The sequence below is a fragment of the Melanotaenia boesemani genome, chromosome 20, assembly GCF_017639745.1.
Source record: "Melanotaenia boesemani isolate fMelBoe1 chromosome 20, fMelBoe1.pri, whole genome shotgun sequence".
NCBI lineage: Eukaryota > Metazoa > Chordata > Actinopteri > Atheriniformes > Melanotaeniidae > Melanotaenia > Melanotaenia boesemani.
The window spans coordinates 24,816,448-24,839,784 of record NC_055701.1 but is presented as its reverse complement, the minus strand read 5'-3'; the positions used below and the strand labels follow the sequence as shown (position 1 = coordinate 24,839,784).

At 39.6% G+C, this 23,337-nt stretch overlaps 1 protein-coding gene across 3 annotated transcripts in view; it reads right to left on the bottom strand.

The window, feature by feature from the left end:
* The window catches only part of atrn (attractin), a 156,453-nt gene extending 138,429 nt beyond the window's left edge, over positions 1–18,024 (bottom strand). For all 3 annotated transcript variants that reach the window (XM_041972699.1, XM_041972700.1, XM_041972701.1), the window contains exons 1-3: positions 17,563–18,024; positions 5,522–5,605; positions 405–518 (exon numbers count right to left, since the gene is read on the bottom strand). In XM_041972699.1, coding sequence (XP_041828633.1) covers positions 405–518; positions 5,522–5,605; positions 17,563–17,801 — 437 coding nt within the window. In that variant the 5' untranslated portion in view covers positions 17,802–18,024. The remainder of the gene's footprint in view (positions 1–404; positions 519–5,521; positions 5,606–17,562) is intronic.
* Between the last annotated feature and the right edge of the window lie 5,313 nt (positions 18,025–23,337).

Here is a 23,337-nt window from a genome sequence, read left to right as displayed (position 1 = left end):
AAGTATGTCCAAACTTTTTACCAATACTGTGTATAGGAGTTTATAATTGTATATATGCGATTACAGATATCTGGCACTGACATCTACATATCTACAAAATTGAGTGAAAACACTAAAAATGACTCCTTTGGTACTTCTCTTAATGAAAGGTTAAAGGTAAGTAACATTTATTTATATAGCACTTTTCACAGAAAGAATCACAAAGTGCTTCACAGTGAACATTATAAAAAAGATATAAAGTAAAATAGATCAAATAAGAGCCACATCCACATATACAAACATAAACACAAAACATTTTTGGGGAAATGATGTTTACATTGTAATGATTTGATTGGAAAATTTGACTTTTGGTAAAGAGAGGCAACTTACTGCAAACAGGTTTACAGTCACATCAACAGACATACCTGAAGGCAGCCAGAAGGGGAGCATAAATGGAGTCACCGTCGTACACGTAGAGGTGGTCCCAGCTGCATTCGGTGGCAAAGTGGTTGAACCGCAATCGCAGAATGGTGTTGGGCCTGTAAAACACATGAGAGCCATTATAATGTCTATTTTGTTAACCTTTTGTTATGCTGCAGCTTAATGCTAAAATTATTTAAATTAAACTAGGTTTAAGTCATGGATCTAACTGGGCCAGTCGAGGACATAATGAGAGTTATTCTGGGCCATTCCTGTGTGTGATTATTTATACGGTTCATTTATAGATTGACCTTTTTAAGGTTATATAATTTCCCAGTTATTTGTTGCATGTTTTTGGAAATTCTTCTGTTGTAAAGTTAAACATATACTAAAAGACAAAATATTGAGAAACAGTAAAATGTTCTGCCTGTAATTCATATTTTTGTTGGTGTAAGTGTTAAGGAACCAAAAATGAAGTTTGCCATTCATGCTGCATAGTATTGATCCAACAGGCGAAACATCTCAGAGATGATCAATCAATACTTTAGTCACCTCAAAGGTCTGTTTTTGCAATCATTGGATCCTGAGTGCAGACTGAGTGGAAAAACTGATCATTTAAATCATATTAGCTCAAGACTGCAACATAAGAAAATGTAAAAAAAAAAAATGTGCGAATTTAATATCTCATTAGCTGTTTACTTATTCAAATATTCCTATTTAAATCACATGTACTTGTTCAATCATTCATGTTCCTTCTGAGCAGAGCGTCACTTCAGTTTTACAAGTGACTCATTCGCCAGCCGACGTGTCTGAGATCACTACATAAGCAGAACAAAGACTTTAAGTACAGAAATAGTAGATAATTCAGTAGGTGGTAAAGTAGAAAAAAAATTCCCCACCTTCAACAAAATTCCCCAAGAATTCATGGTGGTGGCAGCGGAAAGTCATTAGTCCATATCTGCCCCAGCCGGGTTATTTTAGCTGTTGCTCTCTTCTACTGGACAAATGAATAAACCAACTGTCTGTGGCTGGTGGAGAGACAGCAGACAGCAAAACAAGCCTGTTCAATCAGCTTCTGACTGAAAGAATTCATAAAATTCTTAAATCTGTTTCAGCTCTAAACCTGGTTAATGCTGCAAAATGAAATCATTCAAAAACAAAAGGCGGGAAACACAAAGGTCCATTTAGCAAATCTACGATGAGAGCACATCTCCAGGAAACATTATGAATAGTCCAATTTTTTGAACAACATTTTTATTTATTAAAAACAGGAAATGGTGTCTCTGTTTCTCTTTTACCAGCAGACAAATAAAAATAAGGGAGGACAACACCCCCGAGCTTCAACTAGAAGCCATGACTCGTGAACAGAAAATAATTCATCAAATTTCAGGACTGATGGCAGAGAAGTGACAAAGAAATGTCATGTTGAACAAGGCAGCTTTAATCTGCTTCCACAAGTCGGTTCACAGCTTGTGTGTAAATGAAGTCTCTTCAACACACCCAACTGCAGGGGACGTTTTTAAGGGTAAAAGAGAATCCATGTCTGAAGCTCATAAAACCTCAGTTTGATGGTTATGGTTAAGTCCTGGAGAGACTCTTACTGGCTCACCTCAGCAAGCAGGTGAAGACCTTTCAGGACCCACTACAGTTTGCATACCGTAATGGGCTTGGGGTTGAAGATGCAATCATATACCTGCTTCAGAGAGCCCACTCTCATCTGGACCAGTCAGGCAGCACTTTGAGGGTCATGTTCTTTGATTTCTCAAGTGCTTTTAATACGATTCAGCCTGCTCTGCTGTGTGAGAAGCTGCAGAAATTCCAGGTGGATCCCTCCACAACCACCTGGATTTACGACTACCTCACAAACAGACCACAGTTTGTGAGACTGAAAGGTTGTGTGTCTGAAATGGTGGTCAGCTGCACTGGAACACCACAAGGGACTGTACTTTCACCATTTCTATTCACGCTGTACACCTCAGACTTCCAGTACAACTCTGAGTTCTGTCATCTGCAGAAATACTCTGATGACTCAGCAGTTGTTGGGTGTATCAGTGATGGACAAGAAGCAGAGTACAGAGAACTGGTCGGTCAGTTTGTGAAATGGTGCGGTGACAATCATCTCATCTTGAATACCAAGAAAACAAAGGAGATGATTGTTGACTTCAGGAGGAACAAGAACACACATAGAAGTGTTTCCATCATGGGAGAGGAGGTGGAGGTGGTGGAGGAATACAAGTACCTTGGAGTTCAGCTGGACAACAGACTTGAGTGGAAAAGCAACACTGAGTACATTTACAAGAAAGGTCAGAGCAGACTCTACTTCTTAAGGAAGCTGAGATCTTTTAACGTCTGCACCAAAATGTTGCAAATGTTCTACAGGTCTGTTGTTGAAAGTGCAATCAGCTTTGCAGCAATCTGCTGGGGCAGCGGCATCAGAACCAGAGACTTGAAAAGAATTAACAAACTGATCAAGAAAGCCGGTTCTGTGCTTGGAGTAACTCTGGAGCCGCTGGAGTTGATCATCAAAAAAAGAATTCTGTACAAGCTGACGAAGATAATGGAAGATCCTTCACACCCTCTACACAACGCCGTGACGAAACAACAGAGTGTGTTCAGTGGGAGGCTTGTTCAAGTCCGATGCAAGACAGAGAGATACAGAAGATCCTTCCTTCCAGCAGCTATCAGGCTGAAGAACAAAGCCCTTAATTAATTAATGTGATTGTTTTACTTTACAAAAAAAAAAAAAAAAAAAAATTACTACTACTACAATATTGAATTTCCCTTTGGGATTAATAAAGTATTTTTCATTCATTCATTCATTCACATGTCACTGCACTTCCCGCCTATTAAGAATACGCTGAGGTCCCAAGACGGTGTAGAAATGTACCATTAGTATGTAAGGGAAAGAATGGATAGTAGGTAATTAGAGAACCCATCCAGAGACAGGAAGGCCAGAAACATTACATCTTCACAGCCTGTCGGTGTGAACATAAGAGGGATCGTCTGCTGTTCTTTTTTACCTCCAAGCTGCTGGCTAAACGCCTGAAATGCTAATGTAATCAACAAGTTTATGGTTTGAATGAGCTGGCAGCCAAAAGCAAGGTGGACTTATCTCTTTAAATCCACATAGTGAGAGTGGATGTGCTGACTAAAACAACAGACACAGTATTAGATTTCTTACTGTTACTTTGCTACCAATTTTCATCCATCAGGCACTGGATACTATAAATTGCTAATGCTCGGTGGAGGACTCGGGCGTAGACTCGGCACAAAACTATCCTAATGAGCCCTCTGACATTTTCCTTAAGTGAGAAGCTGACTGGATGAAATAAAGGAGAAGTTTACCAGTTTTGTGTATCTTATTTTCAGTCTTTGCTCTCCAGATACCATTTGGTTGATAAATGAGATGATAAATGAAACTCTGGTATTACAGGCCACTTTATCAGCTCCACCTTGCTAGTACCTGGTTGGACCTCCTTTCTTCTTCAGAACTGAGATCTTTATGTGATCATAAAGGGATGGACATGGTCAGCAACAACACTCAGGTAGGCTGAGGTGGTTAAAACATGCCACGCTGGTACTAAGGCCTGAAGTGTTGATCCAAGGCAGGATGGATCCGTGTTTTCATGAGGATTCCACCAAATTCCAACCCTGTCAGCTGAATGGCCACGGTCACATTCTGTTTTTAATTTGGAATTAATTATTCAGAATTAAATCATTTGGAATTCTAAACTGAGGTTTACATGGAAAGACTTGTTTAATCATCTTTAATCAATCTGAGGGCTGGGAAGGGTTCTGATTGGACAGGGGGAGGACGTGATGTATTTACATCTACCGGAAGAAAACAAACTCTCATTTCTGCTTGTTTTCGTTTCGTCTGCAACATAGAACACATGATAAGAACCATTTTCGCTCTAGTTTTTCTAGTTTTATTCAGGATTAGATGTTTACAAGGTCATTTTAAAGAGGATTTAATTTTATATTCTGAACTAATTGAAACTTATGTAAACATGCCCTATGTGGAGCTGAAATGGAGACTCAGACCAGCAACGTTTCTCCATCTTCTCTTGTCCAGTGTTGGTGAGTGTGTGTGAATTGTAGCCTCAGTTGCCTGTTCTTAGCTGACAGGAGGCACCCGGTGTGGTCTTGGTTGGATGTGTTGTGTGTTCAGAGATCGTATTCTGCATAAGTGGTTGGAACCAGTAGTTAGATTTCCTGTTCCCTCTCCATCATCTCCAACCAGTCTGCCCATTCTCCTCTGATGTCAAGACATTTTGGTCCAGACAACTGCTGCTCACTGGATATTTTCTCTTCTTCAGACCAATTTTTGGAAACCCTGGAGATGATTGTGTGTGAAAATCCCAGAAAATCAGCAGTTTCTGAAATACTCAGACCAACAACCTCGCCACATTCAAATTTACTTAAATCCTCTTTCTTCCTCATTCTGATGCTCAAGTTGAACTTCAGCAAGTTGTCTTCACCATGTCTACATAACTAAATAAATTTAGTTGCCATGCGATTAGGTTAACAAGCAACTGGACCAGTTTACCTAATAAAGAAGACAGTTACATCATTAACAATAATAATAATAATAATAAAAATAATCATTTTTACTTTATTAATACCAATTGGGGAAACTTAGTTGTAGTTAATCCATCTCTAGATGCCATGTTTCAGTGCCCAGGAGCTGTTGTGGGGGGTGGAGGGCCTTGCTCCGGGGCCGACAGTGGTTCACCTCGTGTACCACCTGTTGGGACTCCGGAGACACGAACTCAGGTTTTCCAGATGCAAGCCTACCTCTGTAACCACTAGATCCATTTAATCTGACTGAACAAACTCAGATGTAACATCTGGTTTGGTCTCCATCATTATGTTAGTTGTCCCCCCACCCAACCAGATACTTATCAGTTAACATCTAGATACACTAATAACAAAGTAAACCTCTACTTTCACTGCCATTTGGAACATGATAAACCACACACAAGATTTTCCAAACTAAATGAGGTCTGAGCTCATGTTGGAAAGATATTAAACTCTTTTAACCCATGAGTGACTTAGAAGTTGCAACGTTTTATCTAAAGCCAGGATTAGTCCCATGATGGTGGCCCTGCGCTGTACTTACTGTCCCTCAATAAGCCAGGTGCATTTGGTCTTGTACTTGTAGTTTCCTGGACCATCAGTCAGATAACCAGAGGGTCCCGTCAGTCTGGAAGGAAGAAAGAAAATTCAAGTTAAAAGTGTGAAAAAAATTTGAATTAGAGATTTCTAATGATGCACCAGTAGGAAGGTTTTTTGTAAGACAGGTAAACACCAATTTCTGCCAACTCAGTGGTTGCATAAGTAACAGAGAAGCTGAAAATGATTAAACCACACAGCAGATTATTATGCGAGTCCAACTCCATACAGTGCAGCACCCTCCCTGTTATTGCCCCAGTAATTCCAGCTTGATGACACAGCAGCAGAGAGAAGCTCAGTTACACAGGGATGCAGTTAATATTGTATCATTACTAATGCAGGTCTCAGGGTGCGATGAGTCCTGCTAACACACCCAGTCGGTTTTGTTCCAAAACAGACTCAACGCAGTTTCGCTATAATGTCTACTGAGAGCTGAACAGAACACACTCCTCCCCTGTTCAGCCACAGGAGCTGAAGCTGGTTACAGATGTCTGCAGCCGCCTATAACTCAAAAAGAAGGTTTTTATCAAAACACGTTAGTCAAAGCTTAAACAGCTACAATTACACAACTTGTAAAAATGTATTCGTGAAACTTCTTTTAAAAAGAACTCCTGGTGAGATCCCTGTTGCATATTACATGATGTTTTATTGGCATCCAGGCAACAAGTTTGCTGCAACCTTTTGTTTATGAAAACTTCCTTCCCATAGCTGCTGAAGCCCAGGCTGAGAGTCCCAGGCAGCTGTGTGGGCCGGGAGGGCCAGAAGTCCAAAGCGATGGGCGTTGCTTCACAGACCAAACTTATAGCAGTGTATCACTGGGGGCTCTTGTGTTTAGCAGCTCAAATATCTAACAGATCAATTTATGCAGAAATGAAGTCAAACAGATACCATCCAGATGTTCCACACTGACAACACGGCCTGAAATCTGCAGGGCTGCAGATTATCTATGTTACATTTTAGAAGCTGTGGATGCTCATGAACACACACCACCAACAGACATGCTGCTCCTCTGCTATGGTTAATACCACTAACTAAGAGAAAGTCCAGTTAAAGGACAGATTATCCAGGGATTATTTATAGTATGGATGTTTTTTTCCCTCCCAATTCTGAGTAAACAAACAAGTTGTTGCAGCAAAACTTGTACTAAACAGCAACATGTTTCTTGAATAAGCAATGAAATATTTGTCTTATCTTGAGTAAAGTGGACGTACTTCATGGACCAAAAGTTTTCTGTGGAACTACAGACAGTTAATCTCATTTAATTGTCTTCAGGTTTGTTATAAAACTCAGACTGACACCTTAACACTGGGCTGATAAAAATGTCCTTTTTGGTTTAGATTAACCTTGAAAGTCAAACATAAACTTACACATAAAAAAACAAACAGATCTGCAGCCAAAGGTAAAAAGTTAACCTCTGAACATGCTAATAAAATGAGAGGAATTCTGGTGTGACTTCCACTGATCAGACAATGTCTTGTTTTTTCAAACTCTGCATATCACAAAATAAAGATTCATTCTTTTAGTCTTGTCAGGAGTGTTAGCATCCATCAAGAGGCAGAGGTAACTTGTGGCAAAGCTCAAACAGAAATCCCCACAGACACCCTCTGAATGCAGATGTTTCAGCAGCCGCCGACCACGTCAAGTCATCGAGCATTAAATGAACATATACAACCATCAAGCGGTGTATAAATTCCTCTTTCGTGTTGTGGTGGGACCTAAAGGTCGTCTAAAAAGTGATATTTATATTGCAGCACAATTTATAACAAATACTAATTAGTATATCAATAAACAATATAGTTTCCTTGTCCAGTTAAATGTTTTTCCTTAGAATTACCTTCACTTTTTAACAATAAATGATATTAAGAATAAGCAAGTTTTGCACCAACAAAAACACTATTGAAGAGCTTATTTAAAAAAATATATATATTATGCAAAACTGTCATCCTCTGCAGCAGATTTAAAATACGCCGTAGATAAAATCCTGCTGGTTGCACAAACCACCTCAAAGCTCTGAGACTGGAGCTCCAACAACAGCCCATTCTGATGCAAACGGCATCCCTGTGGCAGCGCCAAGTGGTCTACGAATGACAAAGTGGTGCAAGCATGGGAGCAGAGCAAACACGATGCCTCATTCAAAGGCGACAACAGGCCTGTTCAAAGGCACCGCCTGCAGAGGAAAAAGAGTGTGAAAGGCAAATGGTTTTCCACACGCACTGCCTGGGTAGACAAACAAAAACCACCAATATGAGATTTTAAGTAGATTACAGAAGATGTATACAGGGGATGGGTCCACTTTTCCACTGAAATTTATTTACCCTGACATAAATAATTCTTGCAGATATGGAGGGTTTTTAATAGATTACTTGGAGGATAAAAGTAAAAAAAATAATTTCAAGTGTGATACAGTGTGCAGTAATTGGGAGGTGATGTGCTGAGAGAGGCTGTAATCAAGAAATATGCTACGTTTCCCAGCTAACGTTGCTGTGCAAGCACATTAAAGAGGCTGAAACAGTGATATATTTCCAAAAGCTGTGACCTGAACATGGTGGTAACAACTCTGCAAGGCCAACTGGCCAAAACACACTCATCAAGCTGTAACGCAGTGATAAATATTTGATCATTTATCAGCATTGGCTTTTTTCCCAACGCAAATGAGGGCACACATCACATTATAACAGCTCTGTGGACATACTGAGGATTTAAATAATGTGTAAAACAAACTTTTGCCTTCATACCATGAACACTTCCACAGAAGAAGCTGCTTCCTCTTTTATAACTACATCCACTCAGTATTTAATGTGTGGTGGAGAGTAAAGGGAGAAAACATGCACAACACACACTCCTAGCAGTGTCTCTACGATGTTTCATGGAAGCAACACCAGACACACTTTTCACGTTGCCCCTTCACTGCAGGGACTTGGTTGTACCTGGCAGACAGAATGGAGAATATGGAGAAGGTGGAGGTGTATCAGGTCGTGCTGCAAGCTGGAGTATTTTCTTGTAAAGAATGCTGCTGCCAGGCTGCTTTCTGTTTTGTTTGGCTAAAGAGTTGCTGAAAATCTGATGGAGAAGAGATGGAGAATGGAAGTAAAAAAGAAGCTGGATCCTAACAGAGGAAATCAGATTCTGAGGAACACGATAAACAACATGCACTAGGTTAAATTAATGACCCCGGTGCAGTACTTATTCTTTTTAGTGAATGTTATAAACTGAATTTTTAGACTGACTTGGATGCACTTCATGCAAATTAAAGTGGCAATAAGTGGAAATTCATCATTTCTAGATTGGAGGAATTAAAAAATGGTTATGTGAAGAACTAGAGGTGTAATTTCATCTGGACGTCACACACCGTCTGTGTGTTGATCTCCAGCCCCGTGTTTACCAGCCGGTCCGGCCGCGTGTTCATGTACGTTCACGTGAATCACCGCTTCCTCCTCCCTTCTCTCGGGGCCCTCGGCCCTCCCTCCCTATTAAAAGCTTCAGCCAGGGAGCAATGGCAGCACAAATTTTCAAAATGGCGGAGAGCTGAACAAAACATTGACCAGAAGACGACCAGGAAAAATATAATCTGAGAAAAAAATGACTTAAATAGAGAGAATTATAAATGGCATTTACCTTGAAGAACATGGTGTAAAAGTCAGGAATAAAACTTTAGTAAGAACGCAATGTGTAAACATGTAGTACATATACTAATAAAATAAAATAAAATAAAAATTTAAAATAAAATAAACCAGCTCAAATCATGATTACTGCACACATGGAAATGTACACATATGTATATTCAAAATTACTTCTACGTCTTGAAAAGTTACTCTAATCTTTGTGAAATATATATTTTTTAGCTCTAGAAACCTGTGATTAAAGTTTTTGTAGATCCACGGGAATCTGTAAGTTGTAATGAACGAGTAAATGTGTAAATATGCTAAATGAATAATACAATATATATTTTTTTAAAATTAATATATATAAAATTTTAAATAGAAGTAATGTCCACAATAACATTAAAAAATATTTTAATATATATGAAACCAATAAAGTTTATTTGAAATTATCTAAAATGTAAAAATCTAAATTTAATGAAATGTGAATGTATAATGTATATAAATGTATAAAAAATATAAATTATACATTTTTATAAATAAAATATAGAAAAAAATCAATTAAAATAAATATGTAAATTATTTAAATCAAGTAAATGTGTAATTGAAGCAAAATATAGCTGAAACTGCACATTTTTCTCCAGAAATTTCAGGTTGTTCATAATGTTAGATGCTTCATTAAATGTAATCTTGAGAATCTACTTGTAGGAATTGGGGTTTTGGTAAAATATTATCTTTAAAGAACACAGAATCTCTCCACAGAAGAATTAGCACAGATGCTGGCAGCATCCTTGCTAACAAAAACAGATCTGATTTGATCTGAATTACCCAAAATTCAACTAACCATGGTGTCAAGCTCACCTTGTCTGAAAGTTCAAGTTCCTGCAACTGATGCAGCTGCAGAACCAAAACGCTTACGCAACCACCATCATCACCCATCATTCCACATGAAGGCACACCCTGATACGGACCCGGAGCTTTATTTGGGGGATAAATTTGAAAAAATATTGCTGTAATGTACAACAGGAAGTCACAACTTGATCCAGAAACTTCCAAATAAATAGAAAATGAAATTAAATATAAGCAGGAGGGTCAGTCTCTTCATATTAACTGCATTAGAAAGTGGAAGAGCCAGAGTTGGTGTCAGGACATGAACATGCGTCACAGCTGTACACTGGCTCTATGTTGTACGGACAAGGCGCTTATTCAACATCATTTTCTCCTGAAAAATAAACTGGCTCACGACCCAAATACTACTAGTGAAAGAAAAAAAAACACATTCTCAGCAAAAGATTCATTTCATTCTTTTTTAAAAAAAGTCGATTATCTTTGGGTGTCATCGAGTGAGAAGCATAAAGCTGGCTTTTGTTGCCATAATCTGACCCGAGCATGAATAGCCAACAGTTCAGCCTCAAGGCTAAACTCATCAACATCGCAAACAACAGTTAAAGCAACAACTTGTAGTAAAACAAAAATAGTTTTTTAGCACAAATGGGAATTTACAAGCTCTCTGAGCTTCGATATGAGCCTGGAGTTGCTGCAGCTCCACACATCCAAGGACAACTATTGTGTTTTAAAGATTTACTGATCTGGATTATCCAACTCATTTGTGTTGATTTTGGGTCTGGTGGCTCTCTGGGACCCCACTTTGGCACAATCTTGCAACAGAAGGCTGCTTTTTAACCAGCGTTCACTGAGCCTTGTATGGAAGTATTGTCTATATGCTAAACAGCCTCAGACCACAGCCTCTCCCTGACAAACTTCCGCATTAAAACAACACAAAGTGGGCCTACCATTCCTCTTGGAGATAATTAACCCACCTGGCTGACACAGACGCAGCATCACAGATAAAATGCTCACTTTACCACATGAGCCAGATGGTTGATCTGATAAACATTATATTGCGAGTGAGTCAGCGTCTTGTTGTGTTATTAGTGAAGTTCAGGTCAGACCATCAGTCTTCCAGGAAACAAGTAAAACCACAGCTAACAGGGCCAGAAGAAGGGCTTTCCCCCCTCGTTCCACACTGCATACAGGAATTAAAGAACAGGGACCAATCTTATAATACTGGCGCCCAGAGCCAAGAGAAAAAACTTCTGACATATTTGTGGCCAAATGAGCCGGACTTAAGGTGGAAACTTGAGCTTTAAGTGGCCGTAAATGGGTCAAATATCTAATACACCTACCTGTATGTGAGGAAATTAGGCATCTTGCAAACCAAAGATATTTAAATGATAGAAACAGGAAAAAGTAAAAAAAAACAAAAAAAAACATGTAAACGTTTTTCAACTATCAGCATAAGAATTAAAAGTGCAAAACACAAGTTTGAACATGATGTAAACTTGGCACAAAAAGTAAGGAAATTAGAGTTTGGTGGATTATTTCTTTACTGTTGGCAAGCCTTTAAAAAGGAGCCACATTTATAAGGATAATGCATTTGTGGGTTGAGCAGGAGAGTTAAATATGTGGGATGTGCCCATGAAAAACTAACCAAATCTTCTCTGCCAATGCCAAACAGCTGATTCTGCTGTTGGTAGGGCTGGGCGATTAATCGATAAAATCGATAAATCGAATTTTCCATTTCTGGAGATTAATTTTTTTGAAAATCGGGATTTTTTCCATAGTTAGTTAGCAGCAGACTTAGCCCTCCCTCCACACCAGAACGGTGTTTGTCTGACAGATTTTCAGTAAAGTGACCCTTCACTCATTTAGGGATTTAGCTGTACGTATAACTGCAGTGAGAAATGCTGCAAACCCTTGTTAAGAGACAACCTTCATCAGGGGAATTATTCCTGCAGTGGATCCTGTATGATAAGGATCCAGATGGAAAGAGATCACGGATGCATTGTGTCGCATATTTCAATGTAAGATATGAAGTCGTTTATATGGTGGAAGAGCTATGACATTATATGCTTTATTTTTGCTAGCATTCATCTATATAAACAAATGAATGTTTTAATAAGTTTATTTATGTTTTGTAAATGAAAAGGAAAAAAAATTGATTAAAATCGGAAATCGGATTTGGTTATAAAAAATCGGAGATTTTATTTTTAGGCCATATCGCCCAGCCCTAGCTGTTGGCCACATTTACATGCACAAAATTTCTTTGTTGTTACAATTCCAATCAGACTGGTACTGTTTATACTGACCCTGAAAAAAGTTATTCCGATCATGATGCGAGTTTACATGCGTCACATGTTTAAACAGAATAAATCGCTGTGAAATGTAAAGAATTGTCTGACTTGTCAGAATTTTGGATTGTAGAGCAAAACTGTGGAGAAGTCATGAAGATTGTGCAACCAGAGGCAAATCTCTAAAGTCTGGGACTGAATTCTGTCCTCCAAAACGGCAACACTCACCCCCACAGAGCAGGTTTTATCAGAGGCTACCTCCAGAATTTGAGAGTGAGAGGATGGACAGTCCTGCCTGCAGTGCTATCCTTAACCACGTTGAACTCTTGGGTGTTCTCTTGGTACCAGCGTGACCAACACAACCACACTGGCTGACTGGTGATAAATGCTGGTTGAAGAATGGGATGCCATTCCACAGCAGTGTGTGACCAGCATGAGGAGGAGTTGCCAGGCTGTATATGGTTCTTCCACATGCTGCAGAAGCCCTGTTCGTTTAATTAACTATTAAATTACCAATATGTTTTGTTTTTCAGGTGTCACCAAACAAGAATCAATAACAGAATCATCTGTTTGGCAGAGAAGATTTGGCTAGTTTTTCATGGACTCACCCCACATACTCAACTCTGCTGCTCATCCCACAAATGCATTTCCCCGGACATGTGGCAAAAGGTATAAGATTTATTTTTAAGAAGCATTTCTTAACTTTTTGTGCAAAGTTATTATATTGAGTCAGTGGATAACTATTCAATAATTGATAGTATTACACATTTAGCAGACCGCTGACTTCTTCTGTGTTTTATGTAAAAACTATGTCCATCTTTACAGCACTTTGTATCACATTTAAAATAGTTGACTTGAGCACAAGCTACACAAGGTTAAATGAGTGGTCCAACTTTGTGCTGTAGGACATTTAAATATATAAAAAACAGCTGAAATTGCTCCAAAGTGTAAACGCAGTGTCCAACTAGGGCTGCAAAATATCAGAAAAAAATTGCGTTATGCAATAACACTGCTGAAAGTTGCAATGACGATATGATCTGCGATAAATATAATAAAGGAGCCTTACTGATGTTTTCTCATACGGAGCTCTACTGGCTAAACTCTCATGCAAGGAACTTCTGCTGAACTTTATAGGTTAGGCTGTGCTATAAAATGCTAGTATGTGTTTTAGCTAATGCTCAATTCTAGTAACTCTTTCTCTTAATAAAAACCATTAACACAAACAGATTTTGTGCTGTGGTGTCCTTCAGCCTAAAGTCTAGATATAAAATAGAAAATTGACAGCCTTTGCAAAAGGTTGAAGATGTTTCCTTACAAACTTTTTAAAAATTATAAAGGGGATTTGTTTTAATAATCCAAGGTGGACTCTCAAAAACAGTTTCTGTCAGATGAAGCAGAGCTGTAGACATTAATGGATCAATGACTAATATGAAAAACAAAATAACTTTGATATCGCCAGATAAGATGCCCTCATTAGTAACAGTAAACCGCTGTCTTACGTTATCAGTCCAGATATCCACAGCGCTGTCCTTGTCAGCAGATACAAGGTAATTAGGACTCTTAGTAAAGGCAGAGCCGCACCACACAAAACATTGGCTGAATTCGTCTATAGCATCTTGTGCTTGTCCTGTAGGTCTCAGCGGAGATTAAACATGGGCCCCTGGAGTTTGGCGTAAGTGTTCAACATGTCTTGTAGAGTGCCTGTTTATAGTGTCATCTCTCTTCTAACCAACGTAGTTTGAAACAGCTGACGTGCTGTTCTGTTTAGCCGCAAATTCTTCTTCATCCACATTTTCCTCGCTCCTCTTGTTACCTTGCACCATCAAAATGCTTACTTCATGTGCTCTAGTGCTGCAGCCGTTAGCATCTACGTAGAGCATTAGCATCTACATGGAGCCGCTAGCATCTGCATGGAGCTGCTAGCATCTGTGGGGAGCCACTAGCACCTGCGTGTTGCAACTAGCACCTGCATGGAGCCGCTAGCATTTACGTGGAGCCGCTAGCACCTGCATGGAGCCGCTAGCATCTGCGTGGAGCCACTAGCATCTGCGTGGAGCCTCTAGCATCTGCGTGGAGCTGCTAGCATCTGTGTGGAGCCACTAGCACCTGCGTGTTGCAACTAGCACCTGCATGGAGCCGCTAGCATTTACGTGGAGCCGCTAGCATCTGCGTAGAGCCACTAGCATCTGTGTGGAGCTGCTAGCACCTGCGTGGAGCCGCTAGCACCTGTGTGGAGCTGCTAGCATCAGCGTGGAGCAACTAGCACCTGCATGGCGCCGCTAGCATCTGCGTGGAGCCGCTAGCATCTGCGTGGAGCCGCTAGCACCTGCGTGGAGCCGCTAGCACCTGCGTGGAGCCGCTAGCATCTGCATGGAGCTGCTAGCACCTACGTGGAGCTGCTTGCACCTGCGTGGAGCTGCTAGCATCTGTGTGGAGCTGCTAGCATCTGCGTGGAGCCGCTAGCACCTGCATGGAGCAGGTATCCAGGAGAAAAAATGCTCCATTTGATTCGCCATTGACGTGCACAGAGCACGTATGCTAAGCAGCATCTAACACAAACCAAATACCATCAGATTTTACAAATATTTAAGACAATCTTACACTCCAATAACTTGATAGATAGATAGATGACACAGTGATAGCAGGTCCAGTATTAATTCACTAAAGCCATTTTATCCATGCTACCCTGGATGCAGCTCAGCCTGCAGTCTCTAACCACAACCAAGACGACCCATTTCATCCAGACAAACATTAGACTTCACTTCACCTGCTCAGATGTGCTCAGCAACCGGCTAATGTGGAGATCCGGCTTCCTTTTCCCTGACCATGACTGGCTGCTGAGCATGCATAACACCACAGGCCTTCAGCTACCTCTGCTGTGCACTCAGACAGCCTGGCACTGAGCTGAGACAGCATGACACAACTTACTGATTTTAAAAATAAAAAAAGGTAGTAAATGCTCTGGATTTCCTTAAAAGGTGAGCCTTTAGAGTTCACCTTGATGGGCACATTTTAGCTGCACTGACAAGATTATTTAGAAATCTGAAAGAAGCTCAGCTTACCAACAATCAAAAAACTGAAGAAAGGTGTTGTATGATGTGTTGCAGCTTGAGTCCAGAGACAGGAGATGAAGGCAAAAGTTGATTTTTAAATAACTGCTTGTTTATCTCAAGTAGGCAGGATGAGCAGATGGGCATAATCCTTCACAAAGTGGCCAATAATGTAATCTGTGCTGATTTTATCTGAGGGAGGCTGACATGAAATGCTTCAGCCCAGTGATGTGAGGGGATGCTTGCAGAGTGACATGGGTTCTGCAGCTAAACTGCTGTATGTAAACTTCTAATCGCATCCTAAATTTAGCAATAAATTATGAAATGTCAGTGCTACAAAATAAGTGTTAGCTTTCTTTTCCTTACTTCTAAGCACCGCTCAGGCCTTTCCACACGTTTCATCAACCTCTGAGGTTCGGAATTAAAAAAAGGTGCTTCATTAGGGTCACATATTTCTTATAAAGTTATTAGAAGAAAGAATTGACAAGGAGTGCACTTAGCTTTAAGATACCTACCATCTATCTTAAATGCACTTGATAAAATTGTCATCAAAAAGTGTGAGCACCTTGCAAAGAACTAAAGAGCTAAATCTCTGACTCTTCAACCACAGTTAGCTTGTTACATGTTTAGCTTACAGTAAACAGTACAAATGGAAATACTGAGCCAGTATGGTTTGTTTGGAGGGAGTATTAAGGGAAAGACTCTTCTCTCTGAAAAGAACATGACAGTACAGCTGAATCTGAACAAACTGCAACACTTCTGGAACAATGACTTATGGACAGTAGAGAAAGATAATCAACCTAAAAACCTCACACCAACTGTCAAACACATTGGTGGAAGAGTGATGACTTGAAGTTTATTATGCATCCTCAGGACTTTTGGCACCTTGCAGTTATTGATTGGATCAAAACCTTTTCTGTATAACAAAGTATTCTGAGTCAAATGTGAGGCCTGACAGGTAAAACTAACTAGCCATGCAACAGAACAATCCCAAACGAAGCTGCATATCTACAACAGAACGGCTGAAATAAAAATCAAATGGAGGATGTTGCAATGGTCCAAAGTCCAACCATCATAACGACCTACATGCTGCAGAGGAAGCTGAAAAAAGTTGTGCATCAATGAATGCCCAAAAACCTCAATCAACATTTCTTAGGAACTGTGGGAAGAAAATTCCACCAGAACTATTCAAGAGACTGATAACCTTAGACAAATAATGATTACTTAAAAAACGTTATTTGCTGCTACAGGTGCTTCTAGAAATGTTAAATCGTAGTGCATAGCTAGTTTCATGCACTGCTTCTACATTTCGGCGCAGGTTTTGTTAAACCTGGTTGTATTTACCCAATTTTAAAGCCAGGAAAGAGTCGGGTCTGAATTTCTTTTATTACATGCATACATGTAAACCAGCCCTGTTTCACATTACTGTACATTGAACCTGAAAGCAAGCCATCCAGATCCTCAGAAGTTCCCCAAAAGTCTGTGTTTGACAAATCAATCCTACTAAGAGCTTTTATGAACAAGCTGGATAAAATAACAACAACACAGTAGATAGTAACCTCTGAGTTTACTACCAGCAGGGATGTCCAGCTACAACCACCTCTATTTTTTAACTGTTCAGGGGACAAAGCCAACAGATCCAACCACAAGCACCACCTGTGCTCCACTGCAATACAGATACAGATTAATCAGCTGGCTAGGTACTAATACAGCATACAAGGTAAAACAGAAAGTGAGTGAAATACCAACCATAACTCCAAGCGTAAGGCTATAGATCTGCTTTCAGTTTTAAAGCCATATTGAAAGTAATAGTTTTGGGTTAAAGGCTGTAGACAAAGATGACATTTCATTGTTCTATGTGAATTTTTTCATAAATCAGATGATGTGTGGCATGCTCCAAAAAGTCTACATGAAGAATCACTGGCTGTAATAACAGGTTGCAGATTACACAGTTGCACCTTAATTATATCCGTGAACATATACACGATTTGATATAAGAGTTGTGTAGCGTTGTAGTAACATTAGAAGGTGTAGTAGTGGTTCTAGCAGACCGGCATTTCATTTCTCATGTGTACACTGACAGGAAACTCTCCCCTAAGCTAGGCTCAGTAACGGCAAGCATTTGGCTTAAAGCAAGACAAGAAGGCTCTCTGCAAAGCCAGCCTCGCTGATAGAAGCAGCTTTATTCTATCCGTGTGGTTAGTGTACCTGAATCGCCCTCCGCAGTGCTGGCATTGGTCCCCAACCCAGCCGGGGAAACACACACAGCTGCCCGTGGCGGTGTTACACTGTCCGTTCAAACACGGTTTGTCGCATTCCTTCGCCTCGGTGACACCGGGCAGCCCGGAGAGCAGCACGACAGCCGGGAGCAGGAGCGCAGTCGTGAGCATCAACAAGCTCCGGCCCCGGCCAGAGCCCGAGCAGGCCCACCGCGTCGCCCCGTACATTCTCTCACAAAAGATGGCTGCTTGAGGCAAGCGCTCCGCTGCTTCGGGGACAACGACCCGACGAGCCCACCGTTAACGTGGTTCCGTTTATCCAAACAGAAGTTACCGTCTCCCTCTTTGTAAGCTTGTCTGTTGGCGGTGGTCTTCGCTGGTCACTTGGTTTACATCTTTCCAGTGGTTCTGTTTCCCAGCACCGCACCAAGCCGCATATTGACACCCAGAAGTGACGTCATGGTCACGGAAATGCGCAACGGAGACGCGCGTGGCTTTTATTTTGTAACTTTTATTTTGAAACCACAGATTAAATGTTCCGCCATCGCAAATAAAAATAAGAACAACATAGAACAACATATGGTTAACCCAACAGGCTAATTGTAGCTGACTGTCATCAGTAGCAGTTGCACGGTTAAAGTTTATTTAATAATTTTTACTTAAATACGTATAAACTATGTGTATGTATATTAGGCATTTTTTATTCATGTCATTAGAATTTCAAATGTGTTTTTATAATGTGTGTGTGTGTGTGTGTGTGTGTGTGTGGGTGTGTGTGTGTGTGTGTGTGTGTGTGTGTGTGTGTGTGTGCTTCTTCCCAGTTTCACAACATTTTGTTATATTGGTATTTTTGGTTTAATTTCTATTTTTAATTTGCCTTTGTGTTCAAACACACTCTTAAATAAATATGCATCACCAGACAATTGTGTGATATTCTGCATAAATACAGAAAAGAAGTTTGAAGTAAGATGCTTTAATGTTAAAAACGACTCAAATGAAGAAAAACATGAAGCAAGATGTCTTTATTTAACTTCATTGGGTTAATGTACCAATGAGGTATGCAAGCTCATCTTTTTGTTTGTTTGTTTATATGTTTGCTGCATGTTTACAAACTAGCATTCTTGCTAATATGTTAGCCAAGATTACACAATGTTCTACTTTCGTTTAATGGGGCATAGTTATTATAAGCCCATTAAGTCTAAAGCAGCTGAATTATTAAATCATACAAACTACATTTGTGTTCCTAAAAACGTGTTTGTTGTTTATTTTCTATGAGAATGTTTTGGGTTGATGAAATACATAATTTGTATGTCTTTATAAAGTTATCACAGCACAGTTTATAGCACGTTTGTGCAAATAGAGACATCATCTTGTTCCGGTTCTGTTCCAGAAGCTCAGTGCTTTCTGGCAAACCTGTCTGCTTTCACACTAGTTCAACTGGAACCAAAGAGGGAGGTTTTTACTCCACCGATGTAATTGCAAAAGCTAAATAGCAGATTGTGCTGATTATCTGCAAACCTTCACCCTGTATGTAGTCAACCTTCCATCTTCATTGGTGGAAGACTCAGGGATGGGATGGGCTTCTTCTTTGGTTATGGCCTTTGCCTGGTTTAATGATCAATGACCCACCACGCTGTCCAGCAGCTTGGAAGATGGGACATGTAATATCATGTCCACCTCCACTTATGCCCAAATGTTTTTTTACTGTTATGAAGATTAATACAGCCTTTGCTCACTGATAATATCACGGTTCATGAAGAAGAACATGCCACATTTTAGCTACAGATGAGAACCACTGCAGGTTCCGAACAAACTTTTTTCCTGTCTGCACACGCCAACCGGTTCAAAATGAGGCAGGAACTGGCACCAGCATGGAGCTCTGCTGGTGTGACAATGCTACAAAAGGGCTCAAGAACTCCATGATGATCAATCTAAAAAATATAAGTATCACTTTACCCTTAATTATGAGAAATGGAAAGCTGTTGCTAAAGAAGACAAGAAAGTGGTTGATGAAGCTCCCTCCAGTGAGAGTCTACAAATGCGTACAAGATTCACTCTGTCAGTTTGTCTGCACGTTTATGAAGACTTATGTCAGTGCACACATGCAGAACAGACAGCTGTGATGCTGTATTAAAAAGAATTCTTGAGTTTTTCAAGAGATAGATGAGGATCCGGGCTGCTCAGAAACAAGTGTACAAGGCAGAGACTGGCTCTGTGTTCACATCTGCAGCATCCCAGAAAACCATGTCAAGATCACAAGGTCTAAGGCCAGCAACCATTTCCACTGTAAGAAAACGTGATGCTGTGGCAGAGTTAGTGGCTGCCCACTATATTCTGTTTTGCTGGAGACTGGTGGCAAAAAAAACAAGAAATTGAAATCCTTGAAGCAAAGGAAAGACATAGAACTGGATTAAAGGATACAGAAAATGCTGAAAGACAGAATGTATTAGATGAGAAGTGTGGATAGACTGAAGTCTAAGAGACAGTTAAAACAATGAATTCTACAAAGGCATGGTTACATTTCCATAAAGAAACAAGCTCGGATGAAGAGAAAGAGATATTCTACGACTGCAATCCTATGCAAACCAAGTCTATTAACATGAACTGTCTTTCAGTACCAGAACTGTTTTGACTGGTTTTTACTACTAAGATACAAAGACTGAAGACAAGTCCTTCTGATACGTAGAATAAACATTCCAGTAAAGGAAATGGTGTACTACTATGGAGGACTGTCTGTTGGGTGCAGATGCTGTTTACTATTTAGCATGGTACTGGATATCCTTGAAGAAATGGAAGCTTGTTTGTAGTTGCTAAAGTTTTCAAAGACAAGCTCAGGGACAAAGATGGAGACCAGAAACAGGGCTGAACCCTGACACTTTACGAAGGTGTTAGGCAGCTATTTCTGAAATTAATAAGAAGCTTGAAATTCTAAATGACTGCAATGAAACCCAGAAGCGTCTAACCAAGCTTCCTGATTGTTGTAAGCCAGGTGGAACAGAAAGAAGCTTGTAATACATTTCCTAGATCTAGCCAGTTTATTGAGTTTATCAAAAGAGGGAAATACAGCTTCACTTCTTTTCACAACCTAAAGTCCAGTGATGGTGAAAGAATCAAGCCAACAAAGACTTTAAACGCTGGTGCAAAGGTGCTGATGAGCAGCTCTGAAGAAAGCACACATATAAAAAAGTGTGTGTTTTTGAGGAAAATTCAATCATGACATTTAGACATATCAAACATTTATGGACAAGCTGATGAAAAACTGAGAAAAGTTTACGTGACACATACATGTAGATACAAACCAAGCAGAGAATTGGACCAGAAAACCACCACAATTTGTAGTGGAATGAAGAGGTGGGTGGATCAGTCCAAATATGGATAATATTGATGGTGTGAGTAATAAAAACCTAATTAATCTCTTTGCATTAACACATAATTCTGACAGCCCTGTTGGTATTGACAGTTCTAGCCCTTTATTTACTTGATATCGAATCCATACCAAATCTTGCAGTATCGGCCTCCCCTAGTGGAATGATGAGTGAAGGTAGAGTGGGGAACACCATGAGGACAAAATGACACTAAGGGAAAAGATAGAGGGAGCATTCACACAGCCCTTTATAATTCGAATCCTAGCCCATTTTCTCAAAAAGTCAGCTTCATTTTGGGAATTGTGACTGTGTAAACAAACTGATTCAAAGAAGCAAACTTGGTTCATCTCCAAAAGCAAATCTCAGTCGGCTTCAAGGGGACTAAATACAGGAAGCAGAGAACAAATAAAAGTGCATGTTGGGTTAAATACACAGCATTGTGGGTAAACACAACCAAAACATATGTGCATGTAGGATGATAGGTGGCTCTGGCCGGGAGAAAAGGCTCATGGTCGGCTTGGAAGAACTTGTTAAAAGTTCAGATAGAAATATGATCAACCCAAGACCTCCACACTCTGATGAAGCTCCATGTTTTTGGAAACAGAGGTTGTCTTGCATTAATCAGTAGATGAGTGAGTTTTCTCCTTCAGTAATTATTGATGCAGGACCACCTCTGGCAGGGAGTGGAATACGTTATTTAAAAACTCCTGTTTGTTTCGAGTAGTGCAGCATGAACTTGGTCCGGAAGAATGTTGCACCCCTCCATCTGAACCAAGTCCCCAGTCGTACCAAGTCTAGAGGACTATCCTAATGTGAATTCACCCAGAGTCTAGACAGACTGTTGACACATTAAATGAAGCATCACCTAAGCTAATGAAGCAACACCAACCAGGGAAGATACGGAGGTGTTTGACTGCTCACCAAGGCTTGAAGACATTAATTAACAGTCTAATAGGTGAGTCTTGTCACTTTAGCAAAGGACCAGAAGTGACGTGTGATTGTCACATGTTTTAAATTTCATTTCAGAGCAAAAGATAATTGAAGTTTCTGCGGTGGATCAGATGGGATGAACCACTGTCCGAGGATCTCTGGCTGCAATGTGAAATTAATCGCAGTTTTCTTCCAGACAAATTTTAACAAGTCCAACGGTATGAGTATGGAGAATATTTCTACCTGTTATCTATTATATTTATTCAATACTTCAAAGCTTCGTCTGCGAAACATAATGACTTGATTAACCTCAAAAACCTGATAATAAATCAATCATACAGACATAATTTAAAGTATATCCGAGGACATTTTGTTGCATCATCAAAACCAAGTAGGAAAATCTACATCCACCTCTAACAACGTTGGTGTTGTTTTATACTTCATCTGTACTATTTTAACAACTTTATGGCAATATTAAAATCTAATCCTCATATGGTTTTATTCTACATCTCATTTGATGAGGATCAATATGGGTTGAATATTAATTTCATAAAGACATATAAAAATCTTAATAACACAGGATAAATTTATCAGTTCCTACGGATGGAAAGTTGAGGGATAAAGCAGATGTTAGCAGTTAAATAAAGAATATGGACAAATGGATAGAAAACTGTTAATAGCCCATTTAAATAAAGGTTGCAAACCTCTGTATTCAATACAGTCTGGTTTTATTGTATGTATTAGTTTCTCTTTGATTTCATTCTCTATTCTTCTTATACATGCAAGTATACGTAGAACCTGCACCCCATCCCAGCCTCCTTAATTATGTTAAAATCCAGTATTAGTGGGAAAGCAACCAGAGCCTGAGGTAACTGTACGATTTTATACATGTTCAGCATGCAGTAAACAGGAGTTATCATTAACTTAAATAATAGAATAAACCAGTTTTAAAACATTTAAAACTTGTCTTAAATGACTTAAGATGAACCAAATCTGTGAGCATTAAAATTACACCAAGTCCTTTTACATTTAATTCTGTATAAAATTTAAATTGCTTCAGTTGAATCTAAAATTGTTGGTTCCTTTTTATTGTACAGTAGTATCTCACTTGTGTTGTGAATAATCCGTTTTTTTATATATATACACAGTATTTTTATAGTTTTGTTTGTATCTGACCTGCCAGAGAATACTAATGTAAAGTATCCATCTGCCCAGTTCTGGCACATTTACATTGATATATTCATCAATATGCATTATCCCTTTAGAATTAATTAATCTATCCAGTAAAATCTAACACACGATTTCTGTGCATCACATATAAATACATTTCATATTCAAGTAGCCATTTAAATTAGCACCATGCCATCACTGTGGTTGTTGTATGAAAGTGTTTTTGTTTTTCTAAAAGGTAAAGTCTACATTTTCTGCATGATTGTCAGGATACTGATGCCAGAAATGAGGAACACAAT